This window comes from Gymnodraco acuticeps, unplaced genomic scaffold, assembly GCF_902827175.1.
Source record: "Gymnodraco acuticeps unplaced genomic scaffold, fGymAcu1.1, whole genome shotgun sequence".
NCBI classification, from domain to species: domain Eukaryota; kingdom Metazoa; phylum Chordata; class Actinopteri; order Perciformes; family Bathydraconidae; genus Gymnodraco; species Gymnodraco acuticeps.
This window is the reverse complement of record NW_022990398.1, coordinates 147,856-173,347: the sequence shown is the minus strand read 5'-3', so window position 1 is coordinate 173,347 and position 25,492 is coordinate 147,856. Positions and strand designations below refer to the sequence as shown.

Here is a 25,492-nt window from a genome sequence, read left to right as displayed (position 1 = left end):
ATTTTGACACTTTGGTTTAGCTACTTTTACATAAGTTAAAGAAACAGTGCATCAGAAGTTGTGTTTTTTGTGTGTTTATTAAAGGGGCCATATTCTGCTCATGTTCCATATTTGTATTTAGTGCCTTTACTGTGTTTAAAGCAGCAATCAGAACATCTTTGTCCCCATTTACCAACTGTTATTTCATTTATTTTTTGTTGCAAAACATTTTGTAATGCAATATTTTTTTCAAGTTTTATATAAGCTTAATGTTTCAAACAAATCAATGTATTTAATTCTTATTTTGTATCACTTTAGTTTTAGTAAAACCATTTTTTTTCATATTAAATATCTTTATATATATATTTGTTCAAGTCAGTTTTGATGTTTTATATTATTATTTTATTTAATCTATTTAATAAATTATAGGAATGATCAGATTCACGTCCCTCTGAATCACGCACAGTGATATTTAAATGTTTCTTCTTGTGTCTATTTATTCCTGTATTTATTTTTTCCACATTTATAATTTTTTTATTCCTGTATCTATTCTGTATTTATGCATTTATTTATGTTTTACTTATGTCATGTGCTCCATACCTGTGTGCTCGTTGTGTGCACAAAGGTACACATTCACTCAAAATCACATCACAGCAACACGTAGGGGAGAAGGGGGTAAGTTGAGCCAGTGGGTAAGTTGAACCACCCCCTGTAACCAGGCAACGCCTTATAGTTGTAATCAAGTGACCAGAAATTATGCAAGCTCCACCCATTTCTCATTGCCTGTGAAAGAGGGATACTCATTGTGGTCTGGTAAGTAAACATTTTTACAAAAAACGTTTTTTGCTTGTCAAAGTAAATGTTCTAGATGTCAGCTATATCGGCTGTCATGTCAAAAAAAAAGTATCCAGGTTTAAACACATATATTGTATATGTTGATGTGTTGGCAGCGTATTAAACCATGTGAATCATTAAGCTAAAGATGACTCTGAATTTTAATGCTAGGCTATTTTTTCTAAAATGGTGGCTATGGGGTAAAGTGAACCACGGGCCTTGGGGTAAGTTGAGCCAGTTTTTCAATGGAGAAATGAATGAAAGTAGGCCAAGTTGATAATAAGAGCTCATTGTAGGTTACATTTAAAGTTGAATTTACCCTGTGTTTGATTGGTAAGATGTATGAAATTGTATCACCATTTGTACGAAATTTATATTACAAATATTTGAAAAACTAAGCTTGTATTTGGTTTGTTATTTATTGTTTATAGTTACCTTTAAGATTTGTTGCAGGTATGCCCAGGTTTGAACAGTGGTTCAATTTACCCCCTGACCTGGATCAACTTACCCCTACACTGCGGCAAGTTGAGCCACAAGACCCTTGATAAAATATTAATTATTATCATTGCCATTGATAGGAGACATCCTGAATTATAGGTGTGTGTTTTCATTTTTACTATGTGTCATTTCTCCTTGCTTAGAGGACAGCATAACAAAAAAATGTCTCAATTTACCCCACTCTCCCCTATAGTTGGGCGTTCATTGTTCTAAAAACACATCGGTGGTCCAGAGGTCTATGCATTTGTTTTTCATGAAGGTGCTCAAGGTTCAACACCCAGGGGGGCTATGCTGATGTTAAATCTGGAGAAATTGCCCCCACCACTTTTTCTAACAAAGTGACGCCCATGCACACATGTCTGTATCCTGGAGTATCTCTGATTATTGTGTCTCCAAGTGTCCTCAATGTTTTCTCTCTGTGGCTGGCGCTGACCGACTGACGTCAAGCTGTGGAAATAAAGCTGTGTTTCAGTGTGCAACCTACAATTAGTGCATGACTGCTGCTGAATCTTTACGAGCTACTTTCTGGGGAAACTTTTTGAGACTGAGCCTCCACACGTGTTTGACGTTCATCCAAGATCTGGAGTTAATATCTGCGGTAAGTGCTTACTCAGCAGTTGAGGGTAAAAAATCGGTTTACTGTATAGCTTCAGTTCAGCAGAGTCAACAGGAAGTGAGTACTCACATCCTTTACTTCAGTCAAAGTAGCAGTAATACATTGGGAAAGTACTCAATCACAAGTCAAAGTGCAGCATTCAAAATCTTACTGCAAAAGTACATTTTCCCCCTGTGCGATGGATAAAGGCTTTCTGATTCTGAAATACTCAGATAAAGAACCTTCAATTGCACAGTACTTCAGTAAATAAACCTCACCACTGGTTTGTAGGGAGGCTGTTATGTAAACAGACTGCACTCATGTCAGAGACTTGTTGAAGCACGCAGTCCTGAGGCAGCGTCAGAAAGCCTCCGCTGAATAAAGAGAGTATAGAATAAAGAGAATTACACAACTGAGGCTCAGTCGAGGGAAAAAAGTCTGGATCTGAAGTATGCAGTAGTATAACCAGCAGGGATTAGTGCTGACAGTGTAAACGAGTCCAGATGTAGGTTAAAAAAGGAACACAAAAATGTGTATAAATAAGAATGAAAATGGAGTAAAATAAGGAAAATAAATGTGAATAAACTAAATAAAGCAGGAATACATTGTGAATAACATGAAATAAGATATAATAATACAAAATAGAAGTATAATTAAATAAGAACAAAATAAATATTTAAAAAAAATACATTTAGAATAAAATCGTGTTTTAAAAGTACAAACACTGTCAAAGCTCTGAATCAAATACGACCCCAAAGTTCTTCAGTTCATTGTTGAGTCTTTGAGCTTTCTGTGGTCTTCCCTCTCCTGTAGTGTGTTATAGGTTTGTGTGCATGTAAATGGTCTGAAAAGGCTAAAATCCCTGTGTTCCCTCCAGAGGGAGTTTCTCTCCCACAGACACATTGCACATGATAGGCTAAGGGGCGGGACATCTCTAAGTGGTTGACCAATCACAACAGAGCCGGCCAGCTAACCAATCAGAGCAGACTGGGCTCTGGTTTCAGACAGAGGGTGAAAAGAGGTGCTGCAGCACAGGCAGTATGAGAAAAATGAAGAGCTTTTTGAACATTAAAGCATGGAGACATGTCACATTAGAGGCACAAATATAATATGAACCTGAAAATGTGCAGAATATGTCTATAAAAAGGGCATCGAACTGAAATATTTCTCTCTCCATTTCTGTCTGACGGGAAGGAGTGTGACTGGAGTCTGTAGACGAGCGAGATTCAGCTTAGAGGTCTGGGCTGGAGGCCAGTTTACGGCCACAGAAGGATTTTAGAGAGAGTCCAAGTGACGTGACCTGAAATGTAGGCCCTGAACTCATCATGGGGTCAAATCCAGTCGTTACACTCTGAGGAAGTACTTGGCCTATTTGTGGCTACAGTACAGTAGTAGTATTTTAATGAAGTAAAACTGTTAAGTACTCTGTTACAATTAAAAGTCCTGCATTTCAAAATGTTACTGAAGTAAAATAAAAATAAAGTATCATCATCGCAATGTACCAAAAGTAAAAGTACTTTGTATGCAGAATCATATATGTTAAATGGCAGGATTATGATTATTGATGCATTAATGTGTTCATCACAGCTGGTAAATATGGAGCTAATTTTAATTACTTTATACTGCTGCTGTGTATCTGAACCTATAATTATATGTTACTTTTATTTATTAGCTGATTTATATTTTGTATTAGCTGAATCTGGAAAAAAGCTATCAGATGAATAGTGGAGTAAAAAGTATGAAGCATAAAATGAAAAATAACTTGATAACAGGATGCTTCAAAGGTCAATTAACTGTATTCCAGTTTTTAGGACATGCTATAATTAAATCAAAAAAGGCTTTGTCACAAGCTGTGATGGTCTTTTTGAAAACTAGGTGCACTATATTTACAATCCACTAGAGGGCGACATCATCTTAGATACAGTACTTCCCTTTGGAAAAGTTCCTGTTGTGTTTCTGTATTTTCTAATGTTGTGTAATGTCTTCTTTTATGGTTTGCCAATGTTTCTGTGTTGGTCAACACTTCTTGAAAAAGCAAAAAAGGCAAAATTCTATTTTATTTGTATTTACTTTACTATTGATCTGTTTTATTGTGTTGCATTGTTGGAGGAGCCTGTGACCTAAGATTTTCATTGATATATCTACACTGTAGCTATGTACAAATGACAATAAAAGCCTTGCATCTTGAATCTATCATTATGGATGTGGCTCAGTGGGGTAGTGCACTGATCTTCGCATCAGGGTAGAGTAAGTTTGAGTCCAACTGCAGTCAGCGTGTCATTGTGTCCCTGCGAGACACTTCACCCCAAATGTCTCCTGTGGGGACTGCCCACAGTACCGAATGTATGGAAGTCGCTTTGGATAATAGCTTCTAACAAGTGACATGTCTTTTATTAAGCTGCCTCTGCATCAATTGCAAATATGTCTTCAGGTAATCTGAGAAACGTGTAAAATGCATTACATTATCCTAAATGCATTTTAGATATATTAGACAGTCTATATATTTCATAAACATAACAGAACGATTTGTGTTCTGTTTTTATAACATTACATTATTCTACTGTCTCCTGGACTAGGGGTACAAAGGGAAGTAACAAAATGTAAAAATAACCGGGAGAGGAGGAAACTGATTTCTGAAGCCACAAGGTGATGTTTTAATTAACCAAACAGTAAAGAGGGCTCACCAGCCAATTTGCAAAGTAAACTAATGATAAACAAAAAACAACTTTCTTATTAAAGAAAGTGACTAAAGTACACAAGATACAAAGGTACACTGGAGCACATCTCCTAACAAAACACAGGTTAAACTCTAAGGTCTCACACAGAGACACACACATGCTGCACTGGTCACACATGCTGCCCAGAGGAAAAGGGGGGGGGGCTGCAGCCTTCCTCAGGCCTTTATGGAGGCCCTGCTTGGGGATTGGGAGCACCTGAGGGAGAGGCTTGCACCTGGAGGGAGACAATGAGGGGGAGAGAGACACACACACAAACACAACACGGCACGTAACAAGTAGTTCATTTATTTTAAACACTGTGCCTGCTTTTGATGTTCCAAAATTAAATTAAAATGTTACTGTTTTTTAGTCAAAACACTGAAACATGTAAGAATGAAAGGGATTTATTAAACAACACAAAACATCTCGGAGGAAATGTCCTAAAAGTGTTCAGTATGTAAAGTTGTATATCTATATTGCAAAGCTGCGGAACAAAGCACCTCGATAGCAATATATGTGTTTTTAAATGTAGCAGGTCAAATCAAGGTCAACTTTATTGTCAATCTTTCAGTTTGTGTGTACAGACAGAGATCGAAATGCCGTTTCCCACAATCCCAAAAATACAAATATGTATATCCTATATATACACAATCAACAGAAACATGTATACATATGCACACATTAAGACATAAATAAAAGGTGAACATCGTAGCAGGTGAACACCAGCTTTCCTAAACAAACATGCTGTGTTTGCTTTTAATTCATGTGTTAAACTAAAATAGCATTTGTAAAATAATATATATAATTCGAGAGGACACATTTTTTATCCTAAATGTCTTGTTTTCTAAGGTCACATTGTTCTGTTGTCTCAAATAATACACCAATTACTGAGGTAATAAAGTACAACACATCTTATTGATATTTATTTTCTCTTAGATTTATTCGGAATGCATTTGATATTGAGGTAATCCAAAAGACAGTAATCGGGTTACATTTATTTTTTATTGTGATACTCAGATTAATGACATTTATTCAAGTAACAAGTCGATTACAGATTACATTTTTTAAGTAACCCTCAACACTGCTGAAGATACTAAAGGGTTATTGTGTAGACTCATAAATAGATCATCTCCAGTAAAACTGTTATTTAAACTGTAATTTAGCCAGTGGTGGCTCGCCCCCCCTAAACCACACACAGTGGCGGCTCGCCCCCCCCTAAACCACACACAAAAACATTATTATTATTAATAATAATATTAATAAATTATATATATTGTCAATATTGGTGTGTTTAAAATATGGAATGCACCAAGAAATATGCGTAAAATATGATTTTATAATAATTTGTGCAAAATATATGCTTTTCCTATACACTGTATGACTGAAGTTCAGTGCTGGGGCGATGGAGAAATCGCCCCACGGAGTCGGGTCTGTAGCAGGTTAGCCAATTGCTGATTCAAGATATGAACGTGTGTCATAACATGTAGCCAATCAGGGTCCTCAAAACTACTGGAGGAGCACCTAGCCACCGTTTTTAAAGGCACGTCAAAGACGTACACCACATTGATTTTAGAATAAGAATAATTATTATTCGTTTGTTACATCTTCTACATTTTGTATTTCTGTTGATTATACCATTGTATATTTCCATACATATATATATATATATTATACATCATACATACATAGCCTACATAGGCCTACATACATATGTATGCAAGTGTTGCTAATGCCATTGTTTTTACATTTTTGTACATAGTCTTCAGTCTCAAATGCTTATATTGTTTATGGAGGCATTGCCATTTAAGACTGGTAAATGAACAATGAAAACTCCTGTTTTTTTTGCATTAAGTCATACTGGGATGTTTGCTGAAATGTATTGCATGTGGCATAGCCCTAAAATATTCCACCAGCAGCCACTGAGTTTGGCCCACTTCCTGTTTCAGTCCAGTGCTTAGTTGTTTGTAAAGAGTCCCGGCTCTACATGCACCGGATCCCTCTTGTTTTGACTGTGTGTTGCGTTTACTGTCACTTAAAGAGAGATGAGTGTTTGTGTTTACGGAGCTGACACCCGCTCTTCCTCCATCTTCTCCTCCACCTGTGACACCCTGTGACCGCCCGGGCCTCGCGGGGTCGATGCCCTGCAGGGTGTCGCGTTGCCCGGAGGCTCGAGTATCGATGCATGGCCGATCGCTATCATAATCACACTTCCCCCCTCTTATCGCTTACCTCGTGAATAAAACATCTGCCTTCCTGCCCATGGATCACTCACCCCCCAACCCCCCAAAAAAGGAATCTGGCGGGAGGGAGACTTCTTGAAGTGTCTTTGAGATGTAACGTGAGAGCACCGCGCGATGATACCCAACATTTGCGGTCCCCAAAGTTGTTTTTATCTCAGGCATCTTAATATACCCGATCTAGTTGACAGCGCTGTGTCCCAAGATGATAACTGTGAGGGGCATTCATCGGAGGTGTGATTTCATCCAAAAATAATCTGCAGATAGCCTCACTAAACAGCCCTTCAGTGGAAAATTAGCTTAATCTTATTATTACCTAGTTTACTTGAACCGTAAATGTTGAGTAGGCCTACACACCCACGTGTTATGTTATAAATGCTGGATCCCCAGCATTTGGAAACTACTTAATGCTTCCTTGGTGGTTGTTGGGCAACTTGAATAGTTAGCACAAGTTGCATTAATTAGCATTACTTTGTGGACAGGGTTAGGGTACCTGCTGGAATCTGCACAAACTGACTGGCCATGGCATGAATCGTGTCAAGACCATAATGTCAAAGTAATTAACTCGACTATGGACAATTCAAATAAGCAATCTGTCCAATACAAACCATCCAGCGTCCTCAAAAACTTCAAAATTCATCAATATCGACGCACTGGGACTACAAAAATTGTCACTTTTTGGTCCCAACTGCAATTTTGGATCCTGAAAACACAACTTATCTGCGGTCCTCAGACACGGGCCTGCTCTCCATCCCCCGCTCTCGCCTCCGAACTGTTGGTGACAGGGCATTCAGTGTTGCGGCCCCTACCCTCTGGAATGCACTTCCTGCCGAGATCCGTAATGCTGCCTCCCTGGACATCTTCAAATCATCACTAAAACACACCTGTTCACCCTGGCCTCCGGGCCCTAGCCCTTTTCTGGTCCCCCGGCTTCCTTTATTTATTTATTTGGTTTGCCCGTTGATTGTCTGTTTGTTTTGTTTGTCCACCATGTACAGCGACCTTGGGTCCCTTGAAAGGCGCTATATAAATTTAATTTATTATTTATTTATTAACTTATACTTGTGCAAATTGCTGCAAGTTAGCATGCATCAGTTTCTATGTGCTGGGGACCCGTAGCACTGTAAATTTCTACATAACACTTTAGGGTTCTCAACATTTCAGGTTTCCCAATAGGACCCTGGCAAATAGACTATTAGCCTATAGCAAATGTAGTGGCTACATTTCTGTATAGTCTCTATAGGGGCCCCTCATACCTGCGGCTGGCAAAACGTGTCCCGGCTCCTGCAACTCGATCTCTTCAAACTTTGGGTACATGTTAAGATCTGCCTGTAGTAGGAGGCATATGAACCATTAATGTATGAGGAGCACCTGAAAGCTGTAAATCAGAGAGACCACACACAGCTGCTGGCCTCGGGCAGGTACGGTCAGCACCAGAGGTAGAAGAAGAACTCAGATTGTGTACTTAATAGAAATACCAAAGTGTAGAAATACTAGGCTATTACAAGTCCCGCATTGAAAATGTTACTCAAGTAAAAGTACAAAAGTATCAGCATCAAAATATGCCTAAAGTACCAAAAGTAAAGGAATCATTATGCATTGCAGATTGGCCCATTTCAGAATAATAGCCTATATATTATATGTTATGATTATAATTATTGATGCATTAACGTGTTGTCAAAGCTGGTAAAGGTGCAGCTAGTTTCAGTCACTTTGTATACGGCAGGGTATTTTGTGAATGTTTCACTAAAGTCTCATTTAAGTGTATGGGATCATATCGGATTCAATACAGAATTGAATCGTGTCAAACAACGTGTGTCGAATAATATCCTATTAAATTGTTATCATGCAGTTGATTTGTGTCTGATGGTATTGTATAATATCGTCCCTTTGCTGTAACAAGGTAAATTCCCCCGCTGTGGGACGAGTAAAGGATTTTGATAAATTGAAAAAATACAGATACGTTTTTAGTTACTCACTCCATCAGTCCCTTCCACTTGGACCACTAAAATCTGAGCTCACTAAAGAGTGGGAGGTTAGGGGCCGATTGTTAGAGGGGGGTAAGGCGAGAAGAGCTGTTAAGCTATTAGGACAATTAACAAAGTGGTCAGGAGGGGCTGAGCGGGATGAAATGGGTGCGAGGCGAGGGTGTGAAGTGACAGTCAGCACATCTGCTCTCATCAATAATGCAGCGCGCCTTTAAACGGCAGTTTGTCGCATATCGAGCGCTGCCAACTGAAATCAAGCCTGACACCCAAGATGTTGTCAGGGGAGAGTGAAAGGGTGACAGTGGGGGAGGAAGAGGATAATGGAGGAAAATTTAACTTTTTTCTGTGGCATTCTTTAAAGTGTGCAATAGAGAGAAAAAGACTAAAATCAAGTTTACAAGAAAGCTAACCCCATTGATTTGAATTCATACCGTCAATTGATTTTAATTTATTAGTTTCTATAATTATCTTATCCCGTGTTTCACTCTTAATGCCGTTGCTGTTACACCAGATTTTCCCGACGATGATCATTAAACATACAAGTGTTACATGATGTCACTATGTTCAGGAAGTAAACAATTAAGTCCAATGGAGGCGTTGCAGGCCCTGTCCACACGGAAACTAAACGGGTGGTATCCGCTATAGTTCTTTATCGTATGGACGGTTCGTCCACACGAGGCCGCATCGGAACCGAGGAAACGGAGCACTCAAACAATAACACATCTCAAAGTGGGAAGGTTTGGTAACACAATGCTTGCGGCACCGTGTACGCCCTTAACGATCATAGCCCTGCCTCTCCTGCTCACCCCCGCGTCATTGCTGATGCGTTTTGCCAACAACAACAACGGCGGATCACAGGGTTGTGTTCGTGCTCCAGACGCTAGACCATGATACAGATGTTAGTGCAAATCTACAGCTCCTCTACCACAAGCATCAGCAACAAGTGGACATGGAGAACTACATGAACTACATGTTGCTAAGTCCACCGCGGAGAATAACCAGAAGGGCAACCATGGCAACCATGCTCGGGGGGCCTTCTTCGCTGCTTTTGGTGTATTTTGTGGCGGAAGTACAGCGCCACTTACAGGCCCGGCATATGTACTACAGCGTCTCCAGCGAGTCGAGCGGTCTTGCGTGGACGGACACGTTTCTTGTGCCGATTCCGTGTGGACGGAAGACTTTGACCTCGGCTCGTTTTCGTCTCCGTGTGGCCGGGGCCTCAGGCAGTGTGTGAGAGAGAAACTCCCTCTGATGGGTGCACAGGGATTCTAGCCATTTACATGCACAAAAACCTATATCACACACTACAGGAAAAGGAAAGCTACAAAAAGCACAAAAGGGCCCCTTAAATAAAAAACATTTATCCAAAGAGAACAAAAAACATCTTTACAACACTTGAATCCAATAATCACTTTTATTATCAAAATGAAAAATACAGAGGACTGAACAGCTCTCCAGAAAGTACAGACATCATTTTGACTCCATGTATCTTAACCAATAGCGGCTGCAGTGATCAAACAAAAAACAAAAAAAGAACGACAGTCCGCCGCCGTTAAACCATTTGAAAAAGCATGAAAAAGAAAGGCTTTGAGAGAGTTCATTTCCCCGTGATGAGAGGGTTCCTCAGCACGATGATGACGGAGTCTCCTCTGAGGAACATTTTGGAAATGTAGCGGTCCTTATTCACCGGCTTCGACTTCTTCTTCCCCTTCCCGCTCTTGGGAACCTCCGTCCACATCTCCTTCACGTTCTCCAAGACCATGTTGCAGTGCCTGAAACGACAGTGAGCACGTTAAACAACTGAAATAACAACAAGCCTCATGCAGAACAAATTATAACACAATCAGATTTATTCTTAAGAGGCTCAAACGTGTAATTTAAAAGGAATTAGCACTTTTTGTTGCAAGTACTAAAAAAACTCGATCTGTCAGACAACCACTTTCAGATCAACTACATTGCATCTCAGAGGAAAACCACTACTTTGATTCAAGATCAGCTTTATCTGAATGGATTTAGAAGTTAAATATAAAACAAGAATTAATACATATAAACAGTGCAAAGGTTGAATTCTGTCCACCATATTATCGTCACCATGGTAGAGGATTTTGTGATTTTGATTGGCATATTCCAGAGCCGCAGCAGCTTTTAGGGAAATTCACGTTGACAGCTGGCTCGTGTTTTTGATGCAGGTCGCTGTTCACTATCATCCTCTGTTGATGTAAACTGCTACATTACCTACAGTCTGCTTTAAAATTATCAAATGAAATATTCCTGGGACTGCCACATCCCTCTGACCACCAACAGTAAATCGTTACTATTAACTAATATTATTATTTTCCTGTATCAACACATTTTTCACATCTGCTCAGAGATGGGGACTCGAGTCTGTGACTCGGACTCGAGTCGCACTTAAGTCGCACACACAGAGACTTCAGACTTGACTTGGACTCCTGCTCAAAAGACTTCGGACTCGACTTGGACTCGTGTTTTGGGACTCGTGAACAATCATTGTGTTTTCTATTTTTGGCGTATTAAAGGTGGGGTAGGTAAGTTTGAGAAACCGGCTCGAGATCGCTAGAATTTGAAAATACACAACCGGAGAAAATCTGCCACTTCCTCACAGAGCCCCTCCTCCAACACACACGAACGCGCACATGACCAATGAGGGCACGAGATACGTATGTGCCCCGATGGGAGGCTGACAGGCAGGTAGGCCATCCAGTTACTTTAGCCGGGCCGGCTATCGGGATGTTAAGAGCATTCCATGGAATATAACAAAGTGTATCTCGAGCCGGTTTCTCAAACTTACCTACCCCACCTTTAACATTAACATTAACATCATGGTAGCACCATGGCGACCGGCGGCACACCTGCAGCTGTACCGCTTGTACTTAGGTTCAACTATAAAAACTTCGAACAAAACGCCGGCGGCACCAACAAACGGAGCGCACACTGCAAAGTCTGCAATATTAAAATCAAGGATGCTGGTGCAACAACGTCAAATGTCATCAGGCACTTGAAAACTCACCCGGAGAGGTCAGTCACATTAACGCATATGGACGGTTAGCAAACATGTTTAGCTCAGCATCAGCTATGTAATGTTAACTTAGCTTGCTACTAGCTTTGTAACTGAATATTTGAAAAGACGAGTGAATGTTTGCTCGTCACACTTGTTTGCGTTGAGTGGCGTTGACATCCAACTCTTGACATGACATAAAAAAGGTCGGTAACGTTAATCATTACGTTCCGCTGCCACCATCTACTGGCTAACGTTAAACGTAGAAAAATACATCGTTACATACATAAATACATCTGTCGGTTTATAGGCAGGTTACAGGTTTATTGTTGACCACGTAACGTTAATGTTACAGGTTTATCAGGTTACCATTACACTGGGTTTGAGTGAGAGGATAGAGGAATATGTTTATTTATAGTAGACTTAAAAGATGTAATTAGAGACCCAGTGTAATTAAACAATACGGTTGCAGAGGTCAAATTTTAACATTTTTGTCCACTGGCCAAATGGCTAGCCTAGTGAATGTTGAAATGTTACCAGCCACTCAATAGATTGCCATTGTTATTTTTGGCTGGTGCGTGCAACATACAGTACCAGCCACGTGCATGATTTACCAGCATTTGGCTGGTAACTGGTGTTAATGGTAGATATCTCTTTTGGAACAGGTCATGTTTTAATATCACCAGTTCAGTATATTTCAGATAATATTGCAGCAATAGTTTTTTAGTTGCAAATGGCACAGAACAAATGTTTACTTTTAAGTACTTTTAACACAGTTTCCCTGCGGGGGATTAATCAAGTATTTGTGATACTGATTTCTGATTCTGAAGTGTTTTGCTTATAAGTTGTTTGCATTTAGCTAAAGTGTGATGTTTTCCTCATATTGCATTGCAATAGCCTGTTTAAAGTGATCATATAACAAACAACTAATCAGTACTGATACTGTATGCTAATAGATATATGAGTGATAATAATACAGTAAATGCTTTGAATTTCTTAGATATAGCTGTGCAGTATTCTTAACAGACTGGATAGCAGCAGACAATAGAAGGCTTATTACAACCAGAAGAGACATGAGACTTTTATTTTTTAGAGACTTGAGACTTGACTTGGACTCGTGACCAAAGACTTGAGACTTGACTTGGACTCGTGACCAAAGACTTGAGACTTGACTTGCAAAAAAAGACTTGTGAACATCTCTGCATCTGCTGGTTTAAAAATGCAGAATCTGAAATTGTCACGTTTCTTTGTGTTACCGTTACGTAACTTTTTTGGGTCGGGAAAACTTGCTTACGGTTAAAAAATCTAATTTAACAAAGCAGGGTGAATCATAAAATTAATAAATATATAAAAATAAATGTAAACAGCATTGGGATGCTGCAATTGATTACTGTAACTGCGTCAGACCCAAGATGCTGATATTGCACCTATATTAATGCAAGGAGTATTACTTTAGGGACAATTAAATGTTTTTATTATTCAATTATCTTCATGTGTTATTGTTATATTTATCTGTTATTTATTATTCCATTTTGAAGTTAATATGTTACTGTATTAATCTACAATCATTGCTTTACCATAATAAATGGTAAAGCCCACTATTAGAGAGTGAGACCAAAGCAATATTGTAATAGTTAATGATCAGTGAAAATACCATTTTGAATTAAATGTATTATATAATAACCCTAACAGGATCAAATTATGTATAAATAAGATATTATATTCACAAACATGGTGAGATTAATCAGAATCCGGTAGCTTTACACATACGAGAGATAAAAAGTAAGAAAAACAACCACAAAAAACAAATAATTATAAATGAATATATGAAATCTGGACAAAACTACTTACAGTATACTATAACAAAATACTCAGAATAATAAAAATATGATTATAATGTATTCATTCTTATTAATTTTCTCTGTGTGCTTTTATTTAAGTAATTGGTGTGTAAGCTGAGATATACTTCGATATCTTGCTACACGATTAAGGTGAGAATATTGTCCCCCATGGAGAGATGTTATATGTGCAATAACTATCCTGCACACATTTGTGTACGTATAAACGTTTACAAAAATGACAATAAAAAAGAGTATTAAAAAATATAAGAATAATAAAAATATGTGCAGTATTGTTAAGATGAGCTGTTCACGACAACACTGCACATATTTGATTCATTTGGCTCGGAGCCTACCTGTCGAAGGCCTTGACTCTCCCGAGCAGCTTCTTGTTGTTGCGGCAGTTGATGAGGACCTGCGTGTTGTTCTTCACGGACTGAGTGAGCACCGACAGAGGGCCGGTGTTGAACTCCTCTTCCTCGCGTTTCTGCAGCTCCTCTGGAGTCATCTCCGACTTGGGCTTTGTTAACAGACTCCTGATGAAAGACACACAAAACAATACCAATTAAAAAACAATCAGAAAGGGGCACACCACCACCACATGAAATACAACTAACTGTAATTAGCTCTAAATGGATTAATAAGTATTCTTTTGGTTTGCACTAATGTACATTTCCCAAAGATATTGAAGTGACTGTTATTTTGTATATATTGATTGTTGTGCTTTTATTTATGTCTTCAATTCAAAACCTTTATTTATCCAGGTGTAAATCCCATTGAGATCAATGATCTCTTTTTCAAGGGAGACCTGCCGTCTTAATGTGTCTGTTGATTTTATATATATATATATATATATATATATACATGTTTTTTATTTTACTTTTTCTATTTGGGATTGTGGGAAACGGTATTTCGATCTCTCTGCCTGTACACAAACTGAAAGATTGGCAATAAAGTTGACTGACTTATTGGGGTGTCGACCTAGTTGTCTTAAATGCTGAAGGAATTGGCTGTTTATTTTATTTGTATTGTTACTGCTAATTTCATCATCATTGCGTCCTTTATTGTCTGTACTAAATTAAAAAAAACATACCAATCAATGTGTTGATAAAAAGACATGCTGAGAATTGCTCCTAGTCAGAAAACCATTTCCCCTTTAATATTACACAAAAAAAGGCGTTATATTGAATTAGAGGTGGGCTTATTACACCATTGCTTCAACCTATTGATCTGTAGAAAATCGTATGTATTATTATTGGGTCCCTTTTGACTGCGTATGTTAGAGGAATGTGTTTCCTGGGTTTATTTACATTATTGACTTGGGGACTTTTGACCAATCAAAATAAGAGTTTACCATTACATTTAGGGTGTTACACAGAAAGCCTGCTGTCATTATGGTCCGACACTGAAGCTATTTGAAAAGTAAAAAACACAAGGTAACGCAGTTCCCTATGCCTGGGTATGTCACTAATGTGTAAAGTTTGAACACAGAGACAGTTCTGTTCACTACAAATGTATTATCAAAAATGCAGATAAAGATTGTATTAGTTTTCCACCAATAACAGCTATAAAGAAACATACAAATACACCACATATATAATTATTATCCCTCCAAACTATTTCCCGGTGCAGAGGATTTTAAAACACAAAGAAGTAAACATTTCCAACAACACAATGTAAATTATTATATTCAGCTTAAGTATTAATTGAAAGTAATTCCTTTTACATAAAGGCGTTAATTGCCATGGTTTAAATGATTTTAAAGGAGTGTGTATATTTGGTTAAATAAAGCTTAACAACTAAAATCACCATCATTATATTATAAATACACTGATAGTTCCTTCTGATGTGTTCCTTAATGCCCTCAGGGAGAGGAGCTATGAAGGAATCAATTGGAAATATGTGTTTTCTCCATAATAAAGTCAAAGAGGTTTCATTCACAACTTAAAGACAAATTAAGAAACAATTCGTCATTTATTTTATCACTAGGTACTCTAGGTGTTGAGTGTTTTCTAAAAGGAAAAACGATACAACTTCAGGATGAGGACATTTTTATAAACTTTAAAAGGTGATGGATTTAATACAAATAGTGTAAAACAAAATGTATTTTAAGAAATTGACAGATTTTCACAGTTTTTACAATATGGCACCACTATTAAAAATAAGGTCATAAAAAGCAAATGTGTATTTCATAAATATTTTACTTGAAATGTTACCTTTCGTTTTTAACCACCCTTTTGCTTCACATGTCTTTATTTTATTCTTTGACTCTGTATATGTCCCCTTGATATCACTAATGTGTGTGTGAGTGTATGTCATGTTTTATGTACATATATATTTTCTTGAATAAAAAGGAACAACACAATTCGCATCAACTGTAGTGCTTTTCGCATCAACTGTAGTGCTCGATATTAGCATGTGGCTAACTAGCTCATAGCAATGCTTTTGTGTACTACAGAAGTAACTTATCAACTGAACCACAGCAGTATGAAATGAATGAATACAGCACTTTATCTGTATAATGTAAACGTAACCGAGTTGCAGCATAGCTCGGCTGTAGAATATATAGAAGCAACAATACATTTAAAAAGGATTCATTAACTCCAGTTAACCGGCCTTGGCTAACATGCTAACATTGTTAGCTTAACAACAGTTAGCTTCCGGCTGCTGCGGTTTTAATTTAAGGATCAAAGACCGAAAGTGACCACAGAGCCAAAGAAAGGTTGATCATTAAAAGTACTTACATGTTTGCAGATTTATAAAAACAGTCTTCTCAGATAGTATTCCGCTCTTCGTCTCCGGAACGATTCAGCAAGACCAGCGTGGATGGAGCTACTTCCGGTTCACCTACTGCGCGCTTAAAAACCTTGGCAATAACTTCCGGGTCACTACTTCATTGAATAAGAACAGCACACATTTTGTTTCTTCCCTTTATTTATTCAAGAACATTATGAACATCATATTTTGTATACAAAAAAGTTGACATCATGGGAAGACATATAAATAAATAAATAAATGCATTAAAAGAAGAATACAGTTTCATATTTCAGATTAAATATTTGTTAAATACACAAAATTAGGTTTAGTCAGCCCATCTCGAATGTAACATTTCCCTAAAAATAAAATGAGTTACCTGAAATGTACTCTTGTTATCACCTTCTATACTAAATATCTGATTTAGATTCAAATACATGCTCCTTTTGTATAGATATTGAAAAACTAGAAGAGTTTGGGATAAATTCCATTAGCTTACTTTTACAAATATTCAAATGTCAAAATATGATAGCAGAAACATTTGGCCTTCAGATGGAAAGTAAAGGAGACTACATTTGTATTAGTATTATAGGCAAAATATTTAATTAACAAATGTTGTATTCTCAAATGTATCCCTTATTGATTATTTTAATGACATGGTACTATATCAAATGTCAATACAATTTTGCAAAACTAAAAGAAGCGTTACATTTTCACAAATATCTTTGTTCCTCCTTTTTATTAATTAATCTATTTTATTTTAAGAATTATATTACGTTTTACGCCGGGCATTATGCATTGCTTTTGCAGGAAATTGTCACAGAAAAAAGGCAGAAGGAGCCGCCAACGTGACACCGCAGACCCAAACAGATAAGTCTTTGTTTTGCTCATTAACACAACAAGAAACAGGGGAAAGTGTGTGTGTGTGTGTGTGTGTGTGTGTGTGTGTGTGAGAGAGAGAGAGAGAGAGAAAGAGACGGAAATGTAGGCTACACTATCTACACAGCAGTAGTGAGACATTGAGAGATTGTCTTTCCGGCGAGAGACAGACAGACGCCTGGGGGTGTACAACCCACCCACCTGCTTTCAAAGGGTGGCAGGTCTACCTGTGGAAGCCACTTGCTGAGGATAATGGAGACCTGTGTGCTGCTGAGAGACCCAAGTGTATAGGATTGATTTCCAGAGCTGTTCTTAATCTTTGTAAGCACACCTAGTTTAGCCAAAATACTTACAACTTAAACTGTGGGCATGTAAAGTGAGCTCAATGTATGTGATGTATGCAATTAGAAGAGCATAGATTCACATAAAGCAAGTAAATCAAATGGACAGCGAGAAGAAATTACTCTGAAACAACAACAGAGTGATGTGCAAAATGACAAACCCTCTCCTAACTCTCTTGTTCTCCTAAAAAATACACTATTCTGTTTTCACATAAAATAAAAAGTTAACAATTCTGCGACTCCCCATCATCATTTTACCTTTCGTGCAAATAATATAGCTGTTTCACTTTACATTGATTTTGGTGGTGAAATCTCACAAAGTGGCCTAAAGTGAACACAATCAAGAACAATGTCAAGAAAAAAACCATCTCATTGGCTTATAGCTGAATACTCAATGCTGATTGTTGCATTTGGACATTAGAGGTCTACTATTTTTTGCCAGCACTTCAATTTAACGTCAGCTGTGGAAAATAAAACATTAGTTTTCCTTCATCAGAAAACACCAAGGAAGACCAACAGGAAGTAAACACTAACGGGAAAAGCAGAAGAAGACAGACAAGAAGTAAACACTCAAGTGAACAGCAGTAGAAGACCAACAGGAAGTAAACACTAACAGGAACAACAGAAGAAGACAGACAAGAAGTAAACACTAAAGTGAACAGCAGTAGAAGACCAACAGGAAGTAAAAACTAACAGGAACAACAGAAGAAGACAGACAAGAAGTAAACACTCAAGTGAACAGCAGTAGAAGACCAACAGGAAGTAAACACTAACAGGAACAACAGAAGAAGACAGACAAGAAGTAAACACTCAAGTGAACAGCAGTAGAAGACCAACAGGAAGTAAACACTAACAGGAACAACAGAAGAAGACAGACAAGAAGTAAACACTAAAGTGAATAGCAGAAGACAGATTTGTTCGCCTTACGTTATCCCTTATCAACTTTTATCACCAAATTGTGTCAGTCCAACTGTCTGTTTGAGGTTTTTTTTTCATGAATCAGTATAGGTTGTGAGTATTAGCTCTGAAGTAATCAGTTGAGCTGTCGAAAAGCGATTGTTTATTACTCTAAAAGCAAACAGTATCATCTTACTCCTGCCTCAGGGTATAAAACTCTTTTGTGTGCCATAAACCTGATTCACAGCTCAGACACAATCACTGATGACAATATTCTTATCTTCACATATATCTATATTGAGAGTCTGCCAACAGTGAAGAGATCCATTCCCCTTTGCTCAACCACCAGGCATGTTTCAGGTTTGGAGAGGTGACGGGCCGGGGTCTTCTGATATAAAGAGGCCATTGTATCACAGAGGCAGCCGTCCAGAAAGCTGCTCGAATCTGTATCTGCAAACATTAATAATATGCTATTCTTATATGAATGTAGTGACAGGTGAGCAGATCTGCAGGTGAGTCATGTCTACCTGAGGTTATGTCTCAGTCTGTTTCCACATCATGTCTCTTCAGGAAAAGCTTCGGGTGCACATTTGAACTGTTGATCTTTAAAAAGAAAAAATCCAACATTATATTAGATCATATTATGTAGTGTATTTATCCCAAATTTGGATTTTTTTTCTTCTAACGGCAGCAGAAAGTTAATAACACATAAGTTACAATATGATAAATATAAATAAAATACAAATAGTATAAAAAAGGTGAACATATATATCAACAGTAAAAACATGAATAGAATATGTATGTTCTGCTGTTATGTATTTAGAGTTTATGATTATCTTTTATTTGATTCATTTTATTATATTTATCCTAGAAATATTTTTAAGGAAATTAAATTAAGAAAATAAATGCAACAAATGTAATATCGTAATTTTTCAATCTCAATTATTTTCTTTATTATAAAACAATGTCAACTCCTTCGATGAAACATACATTTAATAGCCAATTTTTGTCTCTTTTCTTTAAATTACGAAAATATAACTATTGTCGTTTTATCAGCACTTCCACAGCATTTTCACTCTAGGTCTCATCCTGCGCAAAAAGAATGACAGACAGATTCGTTTTTATTTTGATACATTTTTTGATTTTATTTTGCAGGTAATTCATGGGTGCAAACAACTCAATTTCTATACTGACAAGTGCATACACATATCTGGAAAAAACTAATTTCAGTGAATGAAAAATGACACTTTGTCCTTATTATTATGTACATATTTATTTTCACAATTGTGGAAGATGGCATTTCGAAATCCTCCTCACCTTACTGTTTATGTGTCAGATATTCTTTAGTTAATTTGACACAGATTGCACAACACACGTTATGATGAAATAATACAAGTCAGTGCAAAACATTTCCCATTTTAGTTCATATTTGAATTTAACACGGACATTATTTGAGAAATGTTGTGGGATATTTTTAATTTACGCAATAAAATCCAGTCTGCAGGCCCTTATAAATGGGCCTCTTTTTTTCAAACTTCTACAGCAATATTTTAAATCTTTAATGTCTTTTACTCTATTTTTCTATATTCCAAGACAAATAGGGGCTTGAACTGACTTGAGGGCAGTAATTCGGAAAGTCATTGCAGAATCCTCCCAGCTCTGAGTGGCCGCTCTTGGATAAAAACTGTCCCGGAGCAGAAGTCTTGGCCGAGGCGCACTCCTCTGGACACGGACTGAACGCCGCGGCACAGGGGATCTGGTGAGAGTAAAAGTAGCTGGCTTGTCCAGAGATCATGTTAAAAGAGTAGGGGTCCGACAGAGGCAGGGTGCACGCGGGGATGGACGTGGAGAAAGCGGTGCACGCGGTGCCAATCTGATGGCGTCGAGATTGCGCGCAGCTGAGTCCGATGTAAGACATCTCCTGGTGGGTCTGCAGGAACCGATCTGCGTCAGCGGCACTGGACGCACTCAGCCGCTGGGAGACCATGGAGGTGGCGTGGTTTGGGAACCGCGGTGTCAGGTAAGTCCCCGTGCCAAGGTGAGTGCGCACTGGTGTTTGGAGAGGAAGAAACGGTGGCCAGTAAAACGAACCAGCGGCGGCTAAAGTCACATTGGTGGCGGTGCTGGAGGACATCAGGCGACCTCCTCCTCCTCTTTTTAACGCAAGCTTGGTCCTGGATCCAGCCGTGGCTCTGCGCCGGAGCTTCCCAGATGTGCCACCAATAAACACGTCCTCGCTGCAGGGGTCCAGCATCCAGTAGTTGCCTTTCCCCGGGTCATCGTAGTGGCGCGGCACTTTAACGAAACACTTGTTCAGGCTCAAGTTATGCCGGATTGAGTTTTGCCACCCCTGTCTGTTCTGTCTGTAATAAGGGAAGTTTTCCATGATGAACTCGTAGATGCCGTTCAGAGTGAGCCGTCGCTCCGGGCTCTGACGGATCGCCATCATGATGAGCGCGTTATAGCTGAAAGGAGGTTTCTCAGGTTTAATGCTTTCTTCTTCTCCTCCTTTCTTCTGAGTCCCCTCTCGTTTCCCAGTCGTAGGCAGGGGTTTGTTCCCCCCTTTACCGGTGCTTTCACTGTCAAAGTTTTTCTCTTGGCTGGGTTTCTCCGGAGGTTTCTGGGACACAGAAGGAGTCTCCTCATCCATCACTCCCTCTCGTCTCAACAGCAGGCTGCTGATGCTGAATGAGGATTTGTGGAAAAATCGGTCAGAAGTTTTCAAGTCCGCCATATCTGTCATAAAGTCCTCAAAGACTTCCAGTGATGAGAGCAGAGCGACTCACTGAACTCTGATGCGAAGTGGTGAGGAGCCAAAGACACAGAGAACAAATGCGCATGATCACAGGAGCGTTAAAGTGACACAAGTGGTGCATTCAACAGCCTCTTAGGGTTGGGGGGATTACTTTACAAATCTGAGTATCACAATGAAGAAGCCATCTCCAAGTGGTTGACGAGCTGAGCGCTATAGCTAACCAATCAGAGCAGACTGGGCTCTGGTTTCAGACAGAGGGTGAAAAGAGGTGCTGCAGCACATTATGAGAAAAATAAACACCCTTTTCAACATCAAAGGAAGCAAACATGTCACAGTAGAGGCACAATATACTAATTTGAACCTGAACATGAGCAGAATATGGCCCCTTTAACCCATTAAAGAAAAAACAATCACTTTCAAAAAGGCCTATAAGTCACTCAATGTCCATTGTCAATAGAAACAGATCCATATAAACGGGATAATAATTGAGTTAAAGAGGCGTTTTTAAAGGATTAAATGCTGTCAATCTGTGTGACTGATCGGTGAACTCTCGGGTTCACTTATAACACTTCCGGGACTCATGAAACTCAACCTGCACAAGCCTTTCCCTCAGGGCTGGCCTCATCACGCTCTTTTACTCTTTTCTTCTTCCTGTGCACCTTCTCTGACACCATGATTTGGCAAAATGCCTTTAAAAGTATAAGAAGATGTGTGGCCCAAAAGGATCTCGTAAAGAAGTAAAACACTTGGAAATATCTGTGAATAGTGCAGGGTAATTCCACTTATAACTACACATGTTATTGTTTAAAAGAAACTGAAATTTCTTGATTAACTTCCCAACACAGGTAGAAGAAGTATCCAAAATTAAAATTATAATACCAAAAGAAACACAAATCTGTTCAAAGAAAAACATTTGAACGGTTGTGATCCTAAAATATCATACCCCCATTAACATTTTCAAAACAACAATTTTAGTTTGTGAAGTTTATTTATTAAATAATAAATAAAAAGATAAACCTAACAACCTAACAATTCATTTGTATTAGCACTTACTTAGGGTACTAATCCCCAATTTTCTTTTAAATGTAACAGTAATCTGATTACATGTTGTTTTATGTAGGCCTAACGGGTAGGGAATCTTTGTTTTTGTATCCTGATTACTCATTACATGTAATCCAATACTCCACAACACTGAAAAATGGAAACATTGACTTTAATTAAATGTATTATGTCAACAGATTTGACATGATTAGTTTAATGCAATAATATTATTGCTTTAACCTGTTACGCCCCAAAGCCCCCCTCGGCTGGGGCTTTGGGGTCTTTATACCTTTACGGAGCTTTTACGGGAGATCGTCTCACCGTAGCTGTCAATCTGATCAAAAGACTTGTTCAATGGCATTAAAACGAGAAAAAACGCGACTGAATCGGTTAACCCATAGGTTGATAATGTTTCTGTGGATTTGAAAAAAATATTTGTAATCCATAATTCCATTTGTATGTAAAAATCGGAGAGTAAAAGTTAGCTGCTAATGGTAGCTACCAGAGTTATTGCAGCTTCCGGTTTTGGCTATGCGTCAGTCTCACACACACACATTACCAAATACGGAGTATGTGGGAGTTCCCCTCGATTCCATTGGCTCTGACGGTTAGAAAGAGATGTCAATCAGCAAAATCGAGCAAGGGGGGCCAGAGATATGGAAAATCCACCCAAATGACCCCAGAAGTGTTTTTTTGGTGCTAAATCTCTCTAAAAAGGTCAAATTTAACTTGTTTTGCATCAATCTTGATACAGGGTACTTATTATATGTTGTAGTTTGGATTCCTAAAGCTTTTAGTCTCCAATCCCATCATTCAAGGCTGGTTTTCATTATAAGTAATTTTTTTTTTTTGGACGGACACAATCATTTAAATTTTTTTTACTGTTCAATCTGAATTTACTTTAAAATAAAAACATCTATATTGATTCTGACACTTCTACATCCAACTCACAGATGTAACCTTGCTTTGAGAAAAAAGATTATTAATTTAACCCTTTTAGAAGTGAAGATATGGTCATTTGTTCTGGAAATGTCATTTTCAAGCCTGAGACCTGAAAAACAGGCTCGGGGCACTAACCTAAAAACAGTTAACGTTTCAGTTTTTTCCCTATACAACTGGAACATACCATATTAAAGACTGTTCTAAAGTAATCCCCTCCTATGCTGTGTTTGACAGTTCATATGTCAGACATCAAACATGAGGAAGTACACATTTAATCTGTCATCATTACACCTCCTCTTTAGTTTATTTGAGATGAGTCTTCCTCCATAATCCCCGCGCTACACAAGTGAGCACTTGTTGGGAATGTCTCAGACTCTAGAAAGCACACCTTGTTTTCTTAATACCTCTAATCCCCTGGTTTATATATTTCTTTGTTTAATATTGAATATCAAGTCTTGTGTTGTTTACAGTGATTTATCATTAGCAGCCTCTATTACAATTATGAAATAGACTAACTCTGCCAACAGTTACAGTTGGACAACTTTATAATCCCTGAATGTCACTAAACCCTCAATCCCAGCTGTGCGCGTCATTTTCCGTTATGTTTTGAGCTCAGCCTTTTGTTTATGCAGCGCTTTTATTAAACGTTGTACATTGGTGAAGATGTTTCTTGATTTGCACGTGTTTTGGCACATTTCTGTTTTTATATTTGTATTGTCACTGAAGCTGCAGTGTGTTTCTGCTAATGGAAATGTTTTCAAATCTGAATTCAAAATCTCAGACACTCAAAATCCAGCACAAGACACTTTACGCTGCTATGGACAATCTGCAATAAATGCACATTTTATGGACAATCTTGCACCAAAGTTATTGATATTGAAGTGACTGTTATTTTGTGAATATTGATTGTTGTTTTTTATCTTAATGTGTGCATATGTGTAAGTTGATTGTGTATATAGGATATACATATTTTATACATATGTATTACTGTATCATTTTACATTCGGATTGTTAGAAACGTCATTTCGATCTCTCCGTCTGTAAACACAAACCGAGTTAGATTGACATTAAAGTTGACTTATAGGCTGTTGTAGCGTGTTTGAACCTGTCAGCCACCGTACAATTGCATTAAAACACAGCTCTATCAAAGACAATTGTTGTAGGCCTCACATTAGTAACAAAGTCAAATAGTCCAGAAAATATAGCATTTATTTCCAAAAGATTTGAATCATAAGCGATATACTCTTTTAAAGTTGAGCCTCATGCCTTGTTATAGAGCAAAGATAACTGAAATGTATTGCCTGCCATGTTAATACTGCACTAAAAAGAAGCATCGCAAAGTTAAAGAATGTGATCAAATAAAAAAAGTTATAAACATATTTATTTAAGTGCATTGATTTTATGTAACTTTTAAATGATAGTTGCTTAATTTATTATAACATGAGTCATTGTGAGCAACTTCAAAGTTGAATGAATGAATTGAATATTGTTTGCAAAGCTAAAGCCTGTAGTGGTGGCTCCCCCTGTCTGTCAGCCTGTGAAACATTCCCTTATTACCACTGGTGGAAAGTCACTCATTTACTCAGTTCCTGTACTTGAGTTACATTTTGGAGTACTTTTTTTAGAGTATTTCCATTTAATACTACTTTATACTTTTACTCCATTACATTCCTTAAACAGCTTTAGTGCCTTTTCAGATGTTCAATTAAAAAGCATGTGATACACTTTGAACATAATGCATCTCTAAAAATTGTACTAGTGGACTAACTGTTTAAGGTACAACAAAGTAAAGTTATACAATATATTACAAAAAAGTCCTCACATGAATAATTTGTGTATCAAAGTGCTGTTTGTGTACAACAGTAAAATGCTGCTTGATGAAACAATATTACCTAATTATCTAATAATGTCATATATATATAATATATCAAATATTTAGTTCTGCAGAGTTAGTACTTTTACTTTGTATACTTTAAGTACATTTTGCTGACCTGTACTTCAGAGTGTAGGACTTTTACTTTGAATGGAGTATTTTGACATTAATGCTACTTTTACTAGCACTGATCATAATCCAGTCGTTTCATATGATCCTGAAATGGACCTTTAGGCATAACCAGTACTTTTACTTTTGGTACTTTAAGTATAATTAGATGCCGATACTCTTGTAACTTAAGTCACTTC

General features: G+C 37.9%; 2 protein-coding genes across 2 annotated transcripts; both read right to left on the bottom strand.

Annotated features, from left to right (window-relative positions):
* Positions 1 to 10,243: 10,243 nt before the first annotated feature.
* snrpd2 (small nuclear ribonucleoprotein D2 polypeptide) lies at positions 10,244 to 16,587 on the bottom strand. Its single transcript, XM_034224637.1, has 3 exons — positions 16,447 to 16,587; positions 14,059 to 14,238; positions 10,244 to 10,620 (listed from the first exon to the last, which is right to left on the bottom strand). Coding segments are annotated over exons 1-3 (357 nt in total). The 5' UTR covers positions 16,449 to 16,587; the 3' UTR covers positions 10,244 to 10,445.
* A 3,559-nt stretch (positions 16,588 to 20,146) lies between these two features.
* foxg1c (forkhead box G1c) lies at positions 20,147 to 21,307 on the bottom strand. Its single transcript, XM_034224634.1, has one exon. The coding sequence runs from the start codon at positions 21,305 to 21,307 to the stop codon at positions 20,147 to 20,149; it is 1,161 nt and encodes a 386-aa protein (XP_034080525.1).
* Positions 21,308 to 25,492: the final 4,185 nt, after the last annotated feature.

Excerpts from the sequence above, each read along its gene's own strand:
- foxg1c (XM_034224634.1), bottom strand. The coding sequence starts at position 21,307 with ATGGCGGACTTGAAAACTTCTGACCGATTTTTCCACAAATCCTCATTC.
- snrpd2 (XM_034224637.1), bottom strand. Across the intron at positions 10,621-14,058 it reads AGAGTCAAGGCCTTCGACAG|GCACTGCAACATGGTCTTGG; the intron begins GTAGGCTCCGAG and ends CTGTCGTTTCAG.